This window comes from Adiantum capillus-veneris, chromosome 13 (assembly GCF_014529385.1).
Source record: "Adiantum capillus-veneris isolate H3 chromosome 13, ASM1452938v2, whole genome shotgun sequence".
NCBI classification, from domain to species: Eukaryota; Viridiplantae; Streptophyta; class Polypodiopsida; order Polypodiales; family Pteridaceae; genus Adiantum; species Adiantum capillus-veneris.
The window spans coordinates 111696750-111715294 of NC_140943.1; the positions used below are offsets into that span (position 1 = coordinate 111696750).

General features: G+C 42.4%; 1 protein-coding gene across 1 annotated transcript in view; it reads left to right on the plus strand.

Moving 5' to 3' along the window:
• The first annotated feature begins 2766 nt into the window (after positions 1-2766).
• LOC147444659 (uncharacterized) overlaps positions 2767-18545 on the plus strand; it is a 30039-nt gene continuing 14260 nt past the window's right edge. Inside the window, exon 1 of the mRNA XM_086528131.1 lies at positions 2767-3615. Within this exon, the coding sequence (XP_086384257.1) occupies positions 2767-3615 (849 nt within the window). The remainder of the gene's footprint in view (positions 3616-18545) is intronic.

Below are 18545 nucleotides of genomic sequence, written 5' to 3' on the forward strand. Positions count from 1 at the left end.
CATGAATGCAATCCAATTGGAGGATAATTTAATGATTGCAGGAGAAAGAGTGTCCGCCGAGCCGAAGTCTAGTAGCTCGCAAGCGTCAGGGCATGAGCCAATGAAGATAAAGCCAATCGTGAAAGAGCAAACGATATCTGAGATGACTTTGGCAGATCTCACCAAGGCCATCCAAGAAAGCCTTAGGGGTAATCGTGCTCCACAAAACACTCATATGTATCCAAGAAGGGAGCAACAATGGTGCTCAATTTGCTTGGGCCCACATACTACGAGTGAATGCCCTACTTTCAGAGTAAAGTTTAACGGGACTTGTAACGCGTGTGGTAGGTATGGTCATCAAGCGAAGGATTGCCTAATGCTTAAACGCGTCATGGAAAATAGACCGCCTATAGCTTGAGCAGTCTCACCTCGAGTTCCTGCATTGATGCCTACCCCACCCATGGAGCAACAGTTGCCATTACAGCACATGGTCCCTAGAACCCAAAATGTGGTTCAAACCACGCCGTTGCCACCTCCAGTGCTAGGACCGCTACCCCCTCATCCAAGAGTTACACCTATGAACCAAATAGGTTGCGAGTCATCTAGTACTTATGTAGATTGCGAAGAGGACATAGACTCTAGTATCACCTATGGAGTCGACATGCTTGAGGAGTGTCCCATGTACTATATGGAAGACCATTGGGGACAAATCAAACCGGTATATCAAGCTACTGCGGTAGCAGCAAGAGGCCAAAACATTAATAGTTTTACCAAGAGACGACCTCTTAAGTGCTACGAATGTGGTGGACCACATCGAGTAGCTGAGTGCCCCATTAGAATGCAAAAGAATGCCGCACTAATGCAAACAAGTCAAGGGAGTGCATTGGCAATGCCAATACTCACTTGTAATCGTTGTGGCATAGATCATTTGATCGCACAGTGTCCTAACAATCCAAACGCACCGAAAATAACACCATTGAACATAATAGAGATTGTTGATGGGACACCACCAACTATAAACATAGCACTAGTGAATGCACTCACACGGTCGATGCTCCAAAAGCAAAATTACATCCTCGAAGAGAGAGATGCTGCATCCATTGGCCGAGCGAGAAAGAAGAAAACACGAAGAAAGAAATCCCTTAATGCTTCTAGCTCAAAACCTAGTTCAAAGACTAACATAAGGACATGAGAGGATCCCGTGTATATGAATGACCCTGAGGATGACTCAGATTCGATAGAGACCACGGAGACCAAAACTATTACTACAAAAGGAAAAAGCCAGTGAGGAGGATCACGAGAGGGAATTACGACGAACACCAAAAGAGTTTTCAAAGTTAAACCACACAGTTGCGAACCCCCAAGATAAGCCACGAGAGACGAAAAATGAGGATTGCAAGAGAAAGATTGGAACCTATCCAAACCCAAAAGTGGAAATTGAACGAGTCCAACAACTGAGGAGTTTGGTGGAAGAAACTCAACGAACATTAGAACCTGAACCCAAACATATCCAGATGTCGGACACAGTGTTTCCCACACAAGTTCAACCTCACAAGAACTACAGGCCGTTAGCTATACCCAGTATCATTCGGGAGGAGAGTGAGGGTAGGACCTCTGAAAGTGGACACACACCTTTCCTACTCGAGAGAATGTTTGGTGAGGGAATGCCCGACCCCCTTGAGGAAGTGGAGATTCCATCTTCACCATTCTCTTGTCAGGGTCCTACATCCCACAAGATGCCATTAAATGTTGCCAAATTGATGGATTTCATGTCTTCAGAAGTTAGAACCACCATCATGTCCAAACTATATAAAGACCCCGCTAGTCTCAGCTCTTCAAGCCTTCCTCAATGGAGAATTACAGGCCGGATTACCACAGTTTGCATATATGAACAAACCTAACTCGGTAATGAATGATGAGGAACATTTAGCACCACCATCTGACCTAGCGGGACATGAATCTGTAATTGAAGAACCCGTTAACAAGTCGGGGCAATACTTTGAAGGTGATGAATCTAATGCTACTCTACCAATCACTACTAAAGGATTAACTGTAAAGGGGGTCCTTGACGGTGGTGCGGGAGTCAGCATGGTGACAAAGAGTTGTTGGGAGTCTATGGGGCGACCTCACCTTGAAGCCACAAGCGTAGTGGTAAAAATGGCTAATGGATCTATTGTTACGCCTATTGGAATGCTAAAGGATCTCAGAATCAAGGTCTTGGGACACAAGGTAAGGCAAACTTTCATTGTTATGGATTTTTCCAAGCATCCTATGTCATTTGAGATGATCTTAGGGCGTCCATTCATGAGGGAAGCAAAAATGGTGCATGACTGGTCCAAAAACCACGTCTACTTACAGTTCCAAGACTCTGTCATTCGAGTTGATCTTTTAAGTGGTCGAACGCATCCTCTAGGAAATAAATTCATCATTGATAATCGATCACACACAACAATTCACTCAGCTCCATTACAGTATTGTTACACGTGTAACGAAGACACGGATATTGGGGAGAACTCTCCTTATATGGATATCCTACCCGGAATGGCTGAGTCAGACAATGTCGATTGGGTACACCTAGCGGCAACTATAGATACATGGGGAGCTAGAGGAACAACCTGGGTAACACCAGATGGGGAAGAGATACCACACATTGCACCACTAAACATGTTAGGTGTAGCGCATGTAACATCCGATGATAAGAAAGAGGCACACCTACCTGAGAGTGAAACCGATGATTCCTCAAAGGCTTCAGGCCAATACACATCAGAAACGGAATCTCAGGGAGAAATGGATTCAAAACCTGAGGAAACATCGAGTGAGCCAAGTATAGAAACTGAACACTCAAGGTCTAGTACGACCATCTATGGTAATTTATATGAGAGTGAAGAAGATACAAGCGAAGACCTATCAAGCGAGTCGAGTTCAAACATTTACCAAAATCAAAACCTTAACAAGAAACAAAGGTCATGTAAGAGACGACGATATCGAGCAAATGTGAGAGCTAGGATAAACAAGGAAAGATCTACTGCAGGATGGCTTAGCTATCTAGGGGCATGTGATGCTCATCGAAAGCTAGTAGACTATTGGGGTGAACATCTCCAGAGTGTCATGTGGTGCAGCCCGCGACCTATTGACCTCGCTCAATTGAAGGTTACAGAGCCTAAATTGAGTCGAACTATAAGAAGACGTCAAAACCGAGAGTTAGCACAACAACAAAAGGAGGCAGAACTAAAAAAAAGGTCCCCGTTAGGACAAGAGCATGTTGACTTACATACAGCACCTGAACATTTTAAATCTTATACCACGGGGGAGCGAAAGGTTGTGTATGCCAAAGCCCAACGAATACCTACCAATGGAAGCAGTGGAGTCTATGATGGTCCAGCGGTAGTTAAAGAGATAGAATTAGTAGAACCAGGTGAGGAGTCTAAACCAGTCTTTATTGCTCAAGACCTTACTGAAACTGAAGAGGCTGTACTTAAGGAGATCCTCAAGGAATACAAGGATATCTTTGCTTGGACATATCATGACATGAAGGGCGTTCCACCTTCTGTGGTGCAACATACAATTCCCATGATCAACACTGCTAAACCTGTCCAGCAACGACCCTATCCAATGAATCCTAAGTACGCCAAAATTGTACAAGAGGAGATTGAAAAACTTATCCAATGTGGATTCATATACCCTATTGAGCACTCAGAATGGGTTTCTCCAATAGTCATTGTGCCAAAAAAGAATGGGAAACTAAGAGTGTGCGTGGACCTCAAGAAAGTTAATGCAGCTACTAGGAGAGATCATTATCCCTTGCCATATTCAGAACATGTGCTTGAAAGAGTTGCGGGCAAGGAAGCTTATAACTTTTTAGATGGGTACTCTGGTTACAATAAAATCACAATTGCATTAGAGGACCAAGCTAAAACTGCTTTTATCACAGAGTTTGGAGTGTTTGCATTTCGTGTTATGGCTTTTGGCTTAACGAATGCCCCTGCTACATTCCAACGATTAATAAACACTGCGTTTAAAGAATTTCTAAGGGAGTTTTGTGAAGCTTTCCTAGACGACCTTTGTGTTTATTCTTCTTGGGAGAAGCATTTGTTATATCTACGAAAAATATTTGAAAGGTGCAGATTTTATCGCATCTCATTGAACCCTTTCAAATGCCAATTTTGGGTTAAGCATGGAGTCATTCTAGGGCATATAGTGTCCAAGAACGGGATATCCATAGATGAGAGTAAGATTAAAGCCATTGCCGATTTGCCACCACCTACGAACTATAAAGGAGTTCAAAGATTTATGGGCCATGTTGGTTATTATCGAAGATTTATTTTAAACTTCGCCGAGATAGCGCGTCCATTGTACAAGCTTCTTATCGAGTTTCACTGGACGAAAGAATGTCATCAATCTTTTGAGTTATTAAAGAAGGCCCTAACAAGTGCTCCAATCCTGCGAACACCTGATTGGAATGTACCTTTTCATGTACATATTGATGCATCAAATTTTGCTATTGGGTGTGTTCTAACTCAACCAGGAGAACATAAATTGGACTACCCTATTAGCTTTGCAAGTCGCCAATTAAATGATGCCGAGATGAACTACACTACTACAGAGCGTGAAGGTCTAGCTATGATTTACGTAGTAAAGAAATTTCGCTATTACCTTCTTGCTACCAAGTTTGTGTTTTATGTTGATCATCAAGCATTGCTATATTTGGTAAACAAGCCGTGTTCCACAGGTCGAATTACACGATGGTTGTTAATTCTTCTTGAGTTTGACTTCACCGTTGTTGTGAGGCCTGGGAGGAAACATGTCATGGCGGATCATTTATCTCGTATCCCTAATGGCGAAGCTCCTACGGGGGTTGATGATGAATTGCCTGATACTCCTTTGTTCATTGTTGAGACAATGCCTGAATGGAGTGAAAAGATTGTTAACTTCTTAGTTAATGGTTTTCCACCCAAAGAACTGCGAAAAGATATAGCTCGAAAATTAATCAAGGAATGCGAACCCTATTACTTACTGATTGGAACTCTCTATAAGAGAGGAAAAGATGATGTTCTTAGACGCTATGCCCGCGAGGATGAGTATTTATTTATTCTACAAGAGGCACACATGGGCGTAGCTGGTGGTCACTTTTCAGGAAAGTTGACTGCCCGAAAGATCTTACAGTCAGGCTATTGGTGGCCCACTCTGTTTAAGGATGCATCACTTTTTGCAAAGGGATGTGATGAATGCCAACGCTTCAACAAGCCACAAAGAAGGGATAGGATGCCTCTACATCCCATCAAGGTAACCCAACCATTTGAAAAGTGGGGCTTAGACTTTATAGGACCGATTAGTCCGGCCGCACGTAACACGCAATCACGATATATCATTGTGGCTACCGACTATGTAACCAAATGGGCTAAAGCAAAAGCAACACGGAAGGCGGATGCAAAAACAACAGCTAAGTTCCTCTTTGAGAACATTATCACACATTTTGGATGCCCCTTTGAACTTGTGAGTGACAATGGAACTCATTTTATAAATGAAGTAATAAAAGAACTCACATCAAACTTCATGATATCACACCACAAGTCTACCCTATTATCCCCAAGCAAATGGCCAAGCTGAGAGTACCAACAAAACTCTCATCTCCATTTTGACAAAGACAGTTGAGGCTCATCGCACTGATTGGGACCTAAAGCTTACATCAGCTTTATGGGCTTATCGTACTGCGTATAAAGTTGCTATTAATTGCACACCGTTTAAGATGGTGTATGGCCAGGAAGCAGTTATGCCATGGGAGTTTGTCATTCCTAGTCTTCGAGTAGCTTCTCAAGAAGGTTGGGATGGTAACCCCTTAGTGGAGCGATTATATATCCTAGAAAGGCTAGATGAAGAAAGGCAATTAGCTGTGCGAAATGCTTTAGTGGAAAAGGATAGGAGAAAGAAGTGGTTTGATGGCCATTTAAAGGATAAAGACATCAAGGTTGGTGATAAAGTTCTTATGTACGGGGTACGTAATGAAAAGAAGAAATTGAAATACGCTGGTAAGGGACCATATCGAGTGTGTGAAATTACCCCGCAAGGTACCATTCGTGTGGAGACTCTAGATGGAGTTGAAACCATTGGATTCCTTAATGGGAGTAAATTCAAAAGATATTATGATCCTCTAAGCCGGGAAGAGTTGCAAGCCATCCATCAAAAGAAGGCTGCCAAGGAACAAGTAGAGCTTAAAAAAATCCAAGCAAGAGTTGAGGCTCGAGAACGACAACAACGTCTTAGACGCCAACGAGAGGCTAATCTGGGAATCACGCAAGCATTTTTCGAGGACACAGATGACGACTCATTAGAATCTGAGCCACCCCTACGATACCCAATTGAGCTAAATAGCCCCTATGGGAAAGTACTATACAATGCCTTATTAGATACGGGAGCTAAACACAATTTGTTATCCTATGGAGTTTGGTGTCAATTAGGGAAACCGACCCTATCCCCGAGTACGATGCAAGTCAAGGGCATTAATAAAAAGAAAACTGCTATTCTTGGAGTCCTTCAGACCCCTATTGTCTATGACAATGGAAGCATAATGCAGAGGCTTCTAGTCATGCCCCCGGGAGCTATGGAAGGCAACGTAAACCTGGGACGCACGTGGATGTTGGCAACCAAATGCACTATTGATTGGGATACTGGTAGTGTCACGACGTGACCACCGACTCTTACCCCTATCATTCAAGCAAAGTCACCTACGTTGCAAACTCTAGCAAAGTTGAAGGATAGCCAACATTCACAAGCCAAGGTGGTTAACTCGTCTTTGCCGGCTACCCATGAACCTAGCATTTCAACACTTGTAGTTGCAGCAAGCAGTAATATTGCAAGTACTCAACCTTCACGACCTAAGAGTAAATATCAATGGGTCCCCAAGGCCTTACTTCCAACTACCTCAACCCTCCCATCCATTGATTGGGATACTGGTAGTGTCACGACGCGACCACCGACTCTTACCCCTATCATTCAAGCAAAGTCACCTACGTTGCAAACTCTAGCAAAGTTGAAGGATAGCCAACATTCACAAGCCAAGGTGGTTAACTCGTCTTTGCCGGCTACCCATGAACCTAGCACTTCAACACTTGTAGTTGCAGCAAGCAGTAATATTGCAAGTACTCAACCTTCATGACCTAAGAGTAAATATCAATGGGTCCCCAAGGCCTTACTTACAACTACCTCAACCCTCCCATCCATTTCAAGGAAAAATTTCCCTGGAGAACCAAGAGCGCGCTCTAGGAGATTCAAGACCAAATCACGATGGATTCCAAAACGACTATTAGAAGCCCAAGGCTACTATGATGGAAATGAGCAAATTTGGGTACCTAAACGCAAAATGTGTCCTTCCCTATCGACAACAAACCCATATGAGTCAAACAGTGTAACGCTAAAGCCAATGGCAGACCGTGGGAAGGGAAAGATCACAGAATGCTACACACCTAGTCCACAACTAGTTTGGGCTCCAAGGCAAAACCAATTTATTCCACCTAGCTCAGGAAGGGGGGAGTTCCATGAAGCTTCTAGCTCCTCATGTAATACATCCATAGAGGTAAAAGCTTCTACACAGCCTCCATCTATAGTAATGGACCTCCATGAAGCTACAAAAGAATCCACACCTTCCAGTGTTCAAGAATCACCTGATGAACCACTTCAAGTTCGATCCTGGGAGAGTACCTTACCACCTTTGCAACTTGACGAGGCACCTAGGGTAATAGAAAACTACTGGCAAAAATCCTCACCTATTACCAACTGGAACAATTGGTTTCAAAGGGTGACGACATCATTTCAAACGGTATGATCTACCCAAGGAAGGGGGGAGTGTTTGTGGACATCCATCATTCACTTGCTTCCCTCTCAACCTTTCTCCCTGACCTCTTAATCTCCGATCTTAGGGAATGTATATATAAAGCCTTATACTCACAAAAACAAGATAAAAAAGTAAAAGAGCAAGAGCCATAAGCCATAACACAAATCATAAAAACAAATTATGCACAAGAACACGACCCTTGTAATATTTTCACTCTAACCATCATCTATTTGCGTGTACAGATATGGCTAGTACGCTAGAGTCATCCACTCCTGCCTTGGGTGAGAGGTACCCTTGTTACTTTTCACAAATATTTCACATGGTCTTTCCAGTGCTTGCATGTGAATGGGATTTGATAGGTACGCTAGCATGTGAGAGGAATTTTGAGGAGTTAGAATGGCTGATACGTCTCTTGACCACGTCTGATCCATACTTAGTAGAGAGCGTTTCTCCCATTGCACAAGCCTACCCTTTTGACCAAGATGACTATAGGCATCTAGTGACCTTCTTAGTAAACATGGGCACCTATGATGAAGAAGAAAATTTACACGACTACACGGATGGCACATATAATCTCATGGATGATGACTTTGTTTATCTCGACGATGAGGATAGGGGTTTAGCCTTAGGGTTTCCCCCCAACCTCTACAATTTCCTATTCCCTTGACTCTCTAGGGGAGTGCAACTAATTAGGTTAGGGTTCTTTATGTTTTTTGTTGTGTTCAATAAGTGTTGGTACCTTTTCCCACTAATGTGCCTCTTGGAGGTATTCCTTTTGTTTCCTAGTGTGTACAGGAGCGTGTTGCTATTGGTAGGATTTGGACCTTCATGGAATCTTCATCTCGACTCACTCTTCAAATCAAGCGCGACCATCGACACAAACAGGTGTTTCTTGTCTATTAGCATTGCCCCTTATCTTTTTTGCATCTATGATTGTCAGCTTTAATTGTGATTGGTAGCCTAATATTCACCGCATTTGCTTAGTATCAAACATTTAATTCAATGTAATTTTTTGTCATAATCACTTGTCTAGGTTTAAAAATCAAGCAGTCCGACTAAGCTAGTTTGACCAAGTTAGGTGTTAGAAATCTTCTCTTAATACCATGGGGAATGCCTTCCTAATAATCAATGGTTACTTAGGTTCTTAATCCGATTTAGGCAGCATTGTGTGAAATGTACTAGGGCTTTCTAGTGGGCTTGACCCTATTGACCTTTAGCTTAAGTATTATAAAGGGAGTTTACTAGTGTGATGAGCCTGGGGAAGTGTATCAGTGTTATATGACCCCCCAAAGTTACAAAATTAAAATGCTAAAAATGAACAAACAAAAAATCAAAGTGCCACACTGTAAAATCTTAAGCTGGAAGAGAAATCTCAGCTTGATTTGGTACTTCACTCACATGTATTGCCTATGGTACTAGAGCCCTAGAGGTTCCCAGTATGGGCGGTTTTACTTGAAAAGCAAAAAACCCAAGGCATACAAAATAAGCACACACATCAAAATTGAATCACTGTGAAAAGACTTTGGGGGGTCAAAGAAAAAGTAATCAGTCAGGCGATGATTTCATGAGAAATTCCTTTTATGGTAGCTTAACTACAAGGTCTTCTAGATATAGCCTCTAGTCAGCCCTTGAACATGAATACTTGGCTCTCGTGATTAAACAACTTAATTGACCACAGAAAATTAAGAAGCTTACCCATGGTATTAATATTCGATCTCTAGTGCCTTTCGACCGTCAAATTAGCGACCCCAGACTTGTTTTATTTTTTACCTTTACATCTGTTTATGCATTTGATTACATTGCAATTTAATGTTCATTGCTGACAAATTGTTTGAGATTCTTTTACCAATCAATTTGTCTACCTAAAACTGCATATGCTTTTTAATCACTTATGAGAATGCAATTACTGTGCCAATGTTGTTTGATTTTGAGGTGACTGAAGAAGGCTAAGGACATTCATCTCATGCTCTTCCACCTCGACGAATGAGCTTCAACTCAATAGCTTCCGAGGACGGAATCTACATCAGGAAGGGGGGCATGTTAACCCTCACGGCTCACGGACACCCCATCACCTACGACGGACGTGTATTATGTATTTGGTAGAGTCAGGTACCGGGCTTGTCGGACCAATAGGAAAAGGGTAAGAGTGATCGCCGATGAGAGGCGCACTCTAACTGGGACATTCAAGGGATTAGTTGGCTAAGCATGGGCGCCCAAGTGTGAATGGGGTGAGCTCATATAAAAGCCAACTAAACCTAAAATTCACTTATTCTCTCATTTGTGCAATAGAAGAGTGCTCTTGCTCCATCTCCATCTCCATCTTCTTCTTCTTCACCTCCTCGTGTGTGTGTGCATGTGAGAGAGAGAGAGAGAGAGAGAGAGAGAGAGGGAGGGAGAGTGTGTGTGCGATCGAGCATTATGAAGGCACGACGGCGGCGAAGCGGTTGATCGAGCGCGGCACGACTGCAGCTTCTTCTTCATCGCGGCGAGGAATCCTCCACGGCAGGAGCATAGAGCGGTGAGTGACACACCATTGCCCTCTTTTGAGCTTGCTAGATTAGTCTTTTTGTGTGCTTGGAGCCATTTGTGGCTCGTACACGGTGTATCGGCAAGTCCCTTGCTTCGACAGTGCGGCAAGGAGCGCACACTCTTGCGCACGAAAACTAGGCTATGGAGGGCAGCACAATGCATGCAGTTTATTTTAAGAGAGAGAGAGAGAGAGAGAGAGAGAGAGAGAGAGAGAGAGAGAGAGAGAGAGAGAGAGAGAGAGAGAGAGAGAGAGAGAGAGAGAGAGAGAGAGAGAGAGAGAGAGAGAGAGAGAAGAAAGAGAGAGAGAGAGAGAGAGAGAGAGAGAGAGAGAGAGAGAGAGAGAGAGACTTGCACTGCAGCCTGCCATTTGTTTGTTGAAGGGACCCAATAGCTCGAGAGTTGAGGCAGTTTAAGAGAGAGACACGTTATTCGGGAAAAATGTGTCTCAGCTTAATATTATGCCATTTTCAATTTCTAAAATGCCAGTTGAGAGCAAGGGGAAAACCGCCCCAAAATAGAGAAAAATAGTGCAAAAGCCTGAAAAATAACCTAATTTTCTAAAATTTCCTCTTCGCAAATTCAAGGAAAGGAATTTTGTATGTGTCAAAAAATGATTTTTACTGTACACTGGGGAGAGAGAGAGAGAGAGTCTAGAGAGAGAGGCGCACTTTACATTCGTCTGTAGAGAGAGAGAGAGAGACAGAGAGAGTCGTGACCATGGGAAAAATGTATCCCAGCTTATTATCGTGCCGGTTTCAATTTCAAAAATGTTGGTTGAGGGCAAGGGGAAAAGGAGAAAAATTAACCTAATTTCCTAAAATTTCCTCTTGGAAAAAATATCATGCCGTTTTCAATTTCACAAATGCCATTTAAGGGCAAGGGGAAAAGGAGAAAACTAAACCTAATTTCCTAAAATTTGTTTCAGCTTAATATCGTGCCGGTTTCAATTTTAAAAATGCCATTGAGGGTAAGGGGAAAAGGAGAAAAATAAACCTAATTTCCTAGATTTTATCTCAGCTTAATATCGTGTCCTTTTAAATTTCAAAAATGTCGGTTGAGGGCAGGGGGAGAGGAGAAAAATTGACTTAATTTCCTAAAATTTCCTTTTGGAAAATTCAAGGAAAGGAATTTGTGTGTTTGGAAAAATGATTACTGCCAAACATTGCTCGAGGCAGTTTGAGAGAGAGAGAGAGAGAGAGAGAGAGAGAGAGAGAGAGAGAGAGAGAGAGAGAGAGAGAGAGAGAGAGAGAGAGCATGTCACCTCAAGAATGGTGGTGATGGGTTGGAGTTTTCAATTTCAAATATGTCGGTTGAGGGCAAGGTGAAAAGGATAAATTCCACCCAAAAAGAGAGAAAAAATAGTGTAAAAATCCCAAAAATAAACCAAATTTCCTAAAATTTCCTCTCGAAAAATTCAAGCAAATAAATTTTGTATGTTTGGAAAAATCGTTTTTCCCTAACACTACTCGAGGCAGTTTGAGAGAGAGAGAGAGAGAGAGAGAGAGAGAGAGAGAGAGAGAGAGAGAGAGAGAGAGAGAGAGAGAGAGAGAGAGAGAGAGAGAGAGAGAGAGAGAGAGACGCTATGCTTGCATCTCAAAGGCACATGACATTATATGTACTTCTATACTGTTGTATAATGGCAAAGTGTGTCTTGCCAAGTGTCACAAGTTGCATCTTGAAAGGCTATAGTCCAAAGAAATTCAAAGGTGTATAGCTACTAGCTCTTATTATCAAGGCACAGGGCAGGGCGGGATGGGGCCATTCTTCTCTAGCGAAGGCAAGGGTTAATCTCTCTGAATCTATGAAATTTCTAGCCATTGATCCTCGCGGTGTCCTCCACTCTACTGGCCACATGCAAGTGATATGCTTCTGTGTAAACAAAGGTTATCCTCGCCCTATCCCCATGCTATATAAGCACCTCTTGCACTTTGCAGTTTTGCCCCCCATAGTCGAATGCCTACCTTTGAACTCAACCCTTCCAATAGCCTCAAATCCTGTAGCTCCATGCCATTGTTGCCTCTGCAAGATCCTGTGAAACCGGTTGCTTTGCCGTATCTCAATCATGTGGATAAGGCGATCACTCAAAGATGAGGCGAAGATAAGGCTCACCTCTCAAGCCATGCATTGTTCATATGGATGTAAATTTCTTATCCTTCACCTTTGCTATCAAACCAAAAGATTTTGCTATAAGATTCTCCCTGCTTACAACTTTGCAAGATTTAATCTATCTCTCCTCCTTAGCCCTTGCTATCATGTCCAATAAATCTCTTCATACAATATCGTATGGATGTATTGGGCATGAATGTGCGATAAGAGTCCTTGGAGGTATTGTCTGCGTGTTGTCTTTGGAAAATCTTGCAAAAATTCAATGGTCGCATCTTGCATGCAACTACTTGCATCGCATTTAATGAGATGGAGGCATGAAGAGAAGATTGCATTCAAGACTTCTAAGCTAAGATGTGGTTTCTTGGACTATACTATAGATGAAAATAGAGTCAAATGAGAGATAAATGTATGTATCACTATGTATCTACACTTTTTCACCATCAACTTTATAAGAAAGGTGAATTGAAAGTTATCGAGGTGGGATTACTCTATACCTATGGCAAGAGGGGGACGAGAGAGAGAGAGAGAGAGAGAGAGAGAGAGAGAGAGAGAACTTTTCTTGATCTCCTTTTATGAAATTTATTAAGAGCGATGGGTCTGAGGGTAAGAGGTTACATACCGCCACCAAAGGCGGCGCCATTTTACTAGTATTTATTATAGATTGTCTCACTGCATGTAGTGGTCGTCTCATGATCAAAATCCTATACAGGTACAAGTTTCTCTTCTTGATCTAGGAGTGCTAGTGGGTCTTCATAGATTAGACAAGAAGGTAGGGGTCCTTGAAAAGGTCTCACAAGGTTCATGTGAAAGCCAATATAAATGTGCTAGTGAGATGGTAAATTTAGCCTATAAGAGATACTATTAATGAAAACTCAAATTTTAAAAGGACCATAAAAATGAGGAGCAAGCTTGACAAAACCATTAATGTTTACACTTTTGATTTGATACCTTTCAATATGCAGCCTAACATAATCTCCTTCCTTAAAAACATGTGCTTTCCTATTCTTATTAGCATGCTTAATGTATTGTCCGTATGAATGCTTAATGGCACATAATCTCCTTCCTTAAAAACATGTGCTTTCCTATTTTTATTAGCATGCTTAATGTATTGTCCCTATGAATGCTTTATGGCAGATTGTACACTAGCATAAATCTCATGAAAATCAATAGAAAAATTATCAACGATAGGTACAACGTTAGATGAATGAGATGGAGATGTAGGAAGTGAATGAGGTGGTGTTATTATATGCAAATTACAAAGTATGCATGTAGTCATTCCATTTATTTGGTAGATATTGGAAGTAGGGTTGCAAGGAAACACACATAGCTTGTAGAATATGAAGGAGTTGAGGCACACAACAGAGAGTAGTATTGCTTAGTGCACAATGGAAAGATAATTTAACCCTAGAGTTATGGGCGTATATATGATGCACGAGGGAAAAAACAACATAGTGAGGGAAAAAATGCCTCGACGGTCCTAATTGTGTTCACATACATCACTACCACACATACGTATGGTAACAAATCCCCCCTGGGACTGATACAATGAACAAGAGCTAGCACATAGTGTATAGGGAAGTGTCATGCCCCGAGTGCATGATCAATCCACAAAGGGGAGTAAGCCCAAAGCTTTGCAGAAAGATTTGAAATTCTCATGGCGCAATCCCTCTGTGAACAAATCTGCAAGGTTGTACTGTGTTGGCACATAAGCCAAGTTGATCTCTCCTGTTGAGAGTCTGTCCCTAACATAGTGATAATGCACCTCAATGTGCTTTGTGCAACCATGAAAACCTGGGTTCCTCGCAACTGCCATTGTGCTTTGACATCAGTGTAGATGATGTTGGAAATGTCATGTCCAACACCCAAATCAGCCATAGGCATCTGAGATATACACACTCAATTGTAGATGTGAAGACTGCCCTATACTTGTCAAAGTCGACAATACAAAAGCGCAGAGACCGAGAGAGAGAGAGAGAGAGAGAGAGAGAGAGAGAGAGAGAGAGAGAGAGAGAGAGAGTCTCCTGAACCAACCAACCTTGGCAATGAATAACTGAATGTGTATACAATGGAGGGAAGGGGTTGCTTATATAGCAATCCTAGTAAATTGCCCTACCCAAGACTTTGACAAATAAGTAAAATACATACCTAAAAGACAAACTAAATAATGGGATCATATTGGGTAATTCACTTGAGATGCCTAAACTTTAACACGCTCTCTGCAGCTCATAGTGGACATCAATAGTGAGACCAAGTCGATAAAGAAGCTATCATGGACACCCAAGTAGTGGCCACCAACTGGATACACCTCGATGTTGCTCTCCTCAACATTGTACCTGAAAGTAATGCCATCTTGAGCATTGATTGCCTTTGTAGAAACTTTGAATTGTAGACCATACTACGTCTAATAATCCCCATTCGTGAACTGTGAACACATCACATCCAAAATATAAAACTCCAAGATAATGAACTGTTGGAACACATCCTGTCCATAATCTGACCAACAACAATGAATTGGCTAGCCCATCCATAGTGTTTTAAACGTTTGATTGGTTCCTTGCCAGATGCATGTGCATTGGACTCCGACCTGCGGGTCCAAACACCAATAACTTGAACTCGAACACAAGGGTCCAAATTAATTATCGGGAGCATTGCTTGCCCCTCTCTTCCACTCACAAGCCTCTCTCTGACTGAAGCTAGTGGTGACACCTATCATTTGACTAAAAATCTGACGGCGAGGCCACTGTGGCACCGCCACGTGTGCCATGCCGATCTCCTTTGTCAAATCTTTATTACCGTAATCTTTGTCCAGCTTGCCTTTATCCTTGTCTTTCTATGACTTCCTGCTTTTTCCTTTGGCTTCAAACTCTCAAGCCAAACAAAGCATCATATCACAATCATAACAATTGTGGTCGTACCTCCTGGGTACCACGGCACCTAACTGAGTATTGGTAGTTCCATCCTTGTTCAACTGACCTTTGTCATTGTCCTCTGGCGAACTCCACCATTTGCTTTTGACTTCACAAACTTGAGCCAAAAAAATTGTTGGGTTCCTTGAGAAACTGTGTCGTTGCACAAATCGCTAAATGGATAGTTGACGATCCGTTATCCATAGCCACTTGTTGTCTTTGGTCGATGTCGTCATGGGTGCTTGAGCAAGGGGAGGCCATTTTGAAGTTGCAAGATCTAGTAATCGGGTACCTTCTTGCACTCCAAAAAATGGCCGTACAAACCAAGGCAACAAAGATCCAAGCAGCTTCAACTCCACCACAAAGGGAACTCCACACGCAATGGGCTCCGCACAATCTGCTATCCATCTCTGAAATCCAAAACTCTGTCACCGATAGCCACTTCGCACGTTTGCCCTGTGGTAGGGCTCGAACAAATCCAAAGCTCCACAATAAACTGTGCATAGCAAGGGCTAAGAGTTCCATCCAGGCGGTGTCAATTTGCTCCCAAGACACACCTAAATCTGCCTTTCACAGGCCACTGAGGCAATGCCAAAACTCTTAACACCCTCTCTTGTGCTCCAAGTGGCTCCACACCGCTCAAGACACTCTAAACTCTAAGCTCCATAGTCGCTTTCCTTTGCAAGTCCTCCTTCCAAACTACCACCTCTTCCCAAAGACACACAAAGTGTGTTTCGGCCGTCGACTCCCAATACTTGCAGCCCTTGGCAGACAACTACCACCTCGTTCTAGCTGGCCCACAGTAATTTAAAACACTGGGTTAATTCAGCTAACACCGCCAAGGGGTCTCCCTGTTGGCGTTTCAAAACGCAGGGGAGGGGAGGGTTATGACATCAAGGTGGCTAGGAAGCACGCATTTCAAAACGCAGTGCAGGGGACAGGGTGGGGCTTTCCACAGTAAGCATTTCAAAACATAGCGAGCAGAGAGAGAAGGCACCACCGGCCGGGGGGGGGGGGGGGGGGCGACAATGAGTGGCCTTGCAGCCAGCGTTTCAAAACTTTGCAAAGGGCCTAGGGAGGGGATTTGATGCCGCTGCCGGGGAGGGACTCCGGAGGCCAACGTTTTAAAATGCATGGGACAGCAGCAGTGGGGAGGAGTTACATCGGTGACGACAAGGGAAGAGATCTCCTCTCTGTTTAGAATCGCTCCTCCACCAAGGGCTTCAAGCGACATGGAGCTCCACCAAGATGCTCTTATACCATGTCAAAGTTGACGATGCGAAAGCGTGTAGAGAGAGAGAGAGAGAGAGAGAGAGAGAGAGAGAGAGAGAGAGAGAGAGAGAGAGAGAGAGAGAGAGAGAGAGAGAGAGAGAGAGAGAGAGAGAGAGAGAGAATGAGAGAGAGAGTCTCCTAAACCAATCAACCTTGGCAATGAATAACTGAATGTGTATACAATGGAGGCAAGGGGTTGCTTATATAGCAATCCAAGTAAATTGCCCTACCCAAGACTTTGACAAATAAGTAAAATAAATACCTAAAAGCCAAACTAAATAATGGGATTACATTGGGCAGTTCACTTGAGATGCCTAAACTTTAAGAATACTCAGCCTCATACCTGAAAATGGGTTAACAAGGAGAAGTTGAGATTTTGCTCATCTTTAATTGGCATTCAAGGATAAGAAACCATGATAAAAAGCAATCACAGTTTTGGTGCAGAGATCAGTTTCCAAGTGGGAGATTGTTAGGTATGAAGCCTGATTTACCCTTTGTAATTTTTAGTCTAAAAAACGCACATTTGTAAGGTCCCCGTTATGAGGAGAAGCCATCATGCTTGAGAAAAATCACTCATCAAAAAAACAAAAAATCTTGTCGGAATATTCAGTTTTGCCAAAATATTATGGCCGGAAAGCAGTCAAAAAGTGGTCGAAAAATGGCATGCTGGTTGGCCGGTAGCCGTTAGTCAATGGCCGGTGGTAGAGTTTTAGGTGGACTTGGCTACGGCTACACATGGATGCATGGAAGAATTTCAGGTGCACTTGTCTACCTAAGGACGGCCACACATGGGCGCATGGGAGAGTTCAAGATGAACTTGTCTACACAAGAGCGGCTACACACACAGGTGTCTCTCTTGAGAGAGAGCAACCCTTTTGGCCTATGAAAGGAGGCCTCTTCTACACACAAAATGCAATGGTGAAGTGTGGTGGTATATTGTGAAGGTGTGTGAGTTGGTGAACTGTGAAGGTGGCTAGAGTGAAGCAAGACGGGAGTTCCATAAAGGGTTGCTAATCCCTTTGTAACCTACTTCGAGTTTGAAGTGCAAAGCCATTAAGTGGCTGCTTTCCCATGGATGTAACCCACATTGGGTGAGACACCTATATCGTTTGTGCTCTCTCTCCCTCTCTCTCTCTCTCTCTCTCTCTCTCTCGTGTGTGTGGAAATTGTCTCTCTCCATTAAATAAACCACTCTAGTCTCTACTTAGCTACATCTCTATGTCCTAATAGTGCATAAATATCATGCATAGAAGCAACCTTCAATAATTTATAGATGATTAATATGAGATCTTATAATAAAAGAATTGACTACAACATTCTCTTTATCACGTTGGTATTGAATGATAGGCTAAAAACTTTGAATAAAAGTAGTCCATTGAATGATTTTATCATAAAGTAGAGATTGGGACGTTAAGTATTTAATACTTCCTTGGTCATTTTTAATGATTACCCAGTAAATAACCTTTCCAAATTTTAATACTTGTACAATTGTGATTAATTCTTTGTTATATGTAGTACTAAAAATAGATTCAAAGATTTAACATTTTTTTACTTTTAAATGCAAGTGAATGATTGCCTTGCAAAAGAACTGCACGGATACCTTTGCCCCTCGCATCAGTGATGACAATCATAAATAATGCTTTAGTAAAGTCGTGCAATTTTAGGGCCGGTGCATTGGTCAAAGCATTCTTGAATGCAATGAATGAGTTTTCATGTAAGTTCGACCACACATATAGAGTTTTTTTCTTGGATAGGAGAGTCAATTATGACAAGTGCGGAAAAAATTTCTTTTAGTAACTACAAAGACCTAGAAATGAATGTACTTCATGCAAACTTTAAGGTCTTGGTATGAACCAATTGATTTGATTTTCTTTGGGTCAACATAAATGGCTTGATTTTCTTTGGGTCAACATAAATGGCTTGTT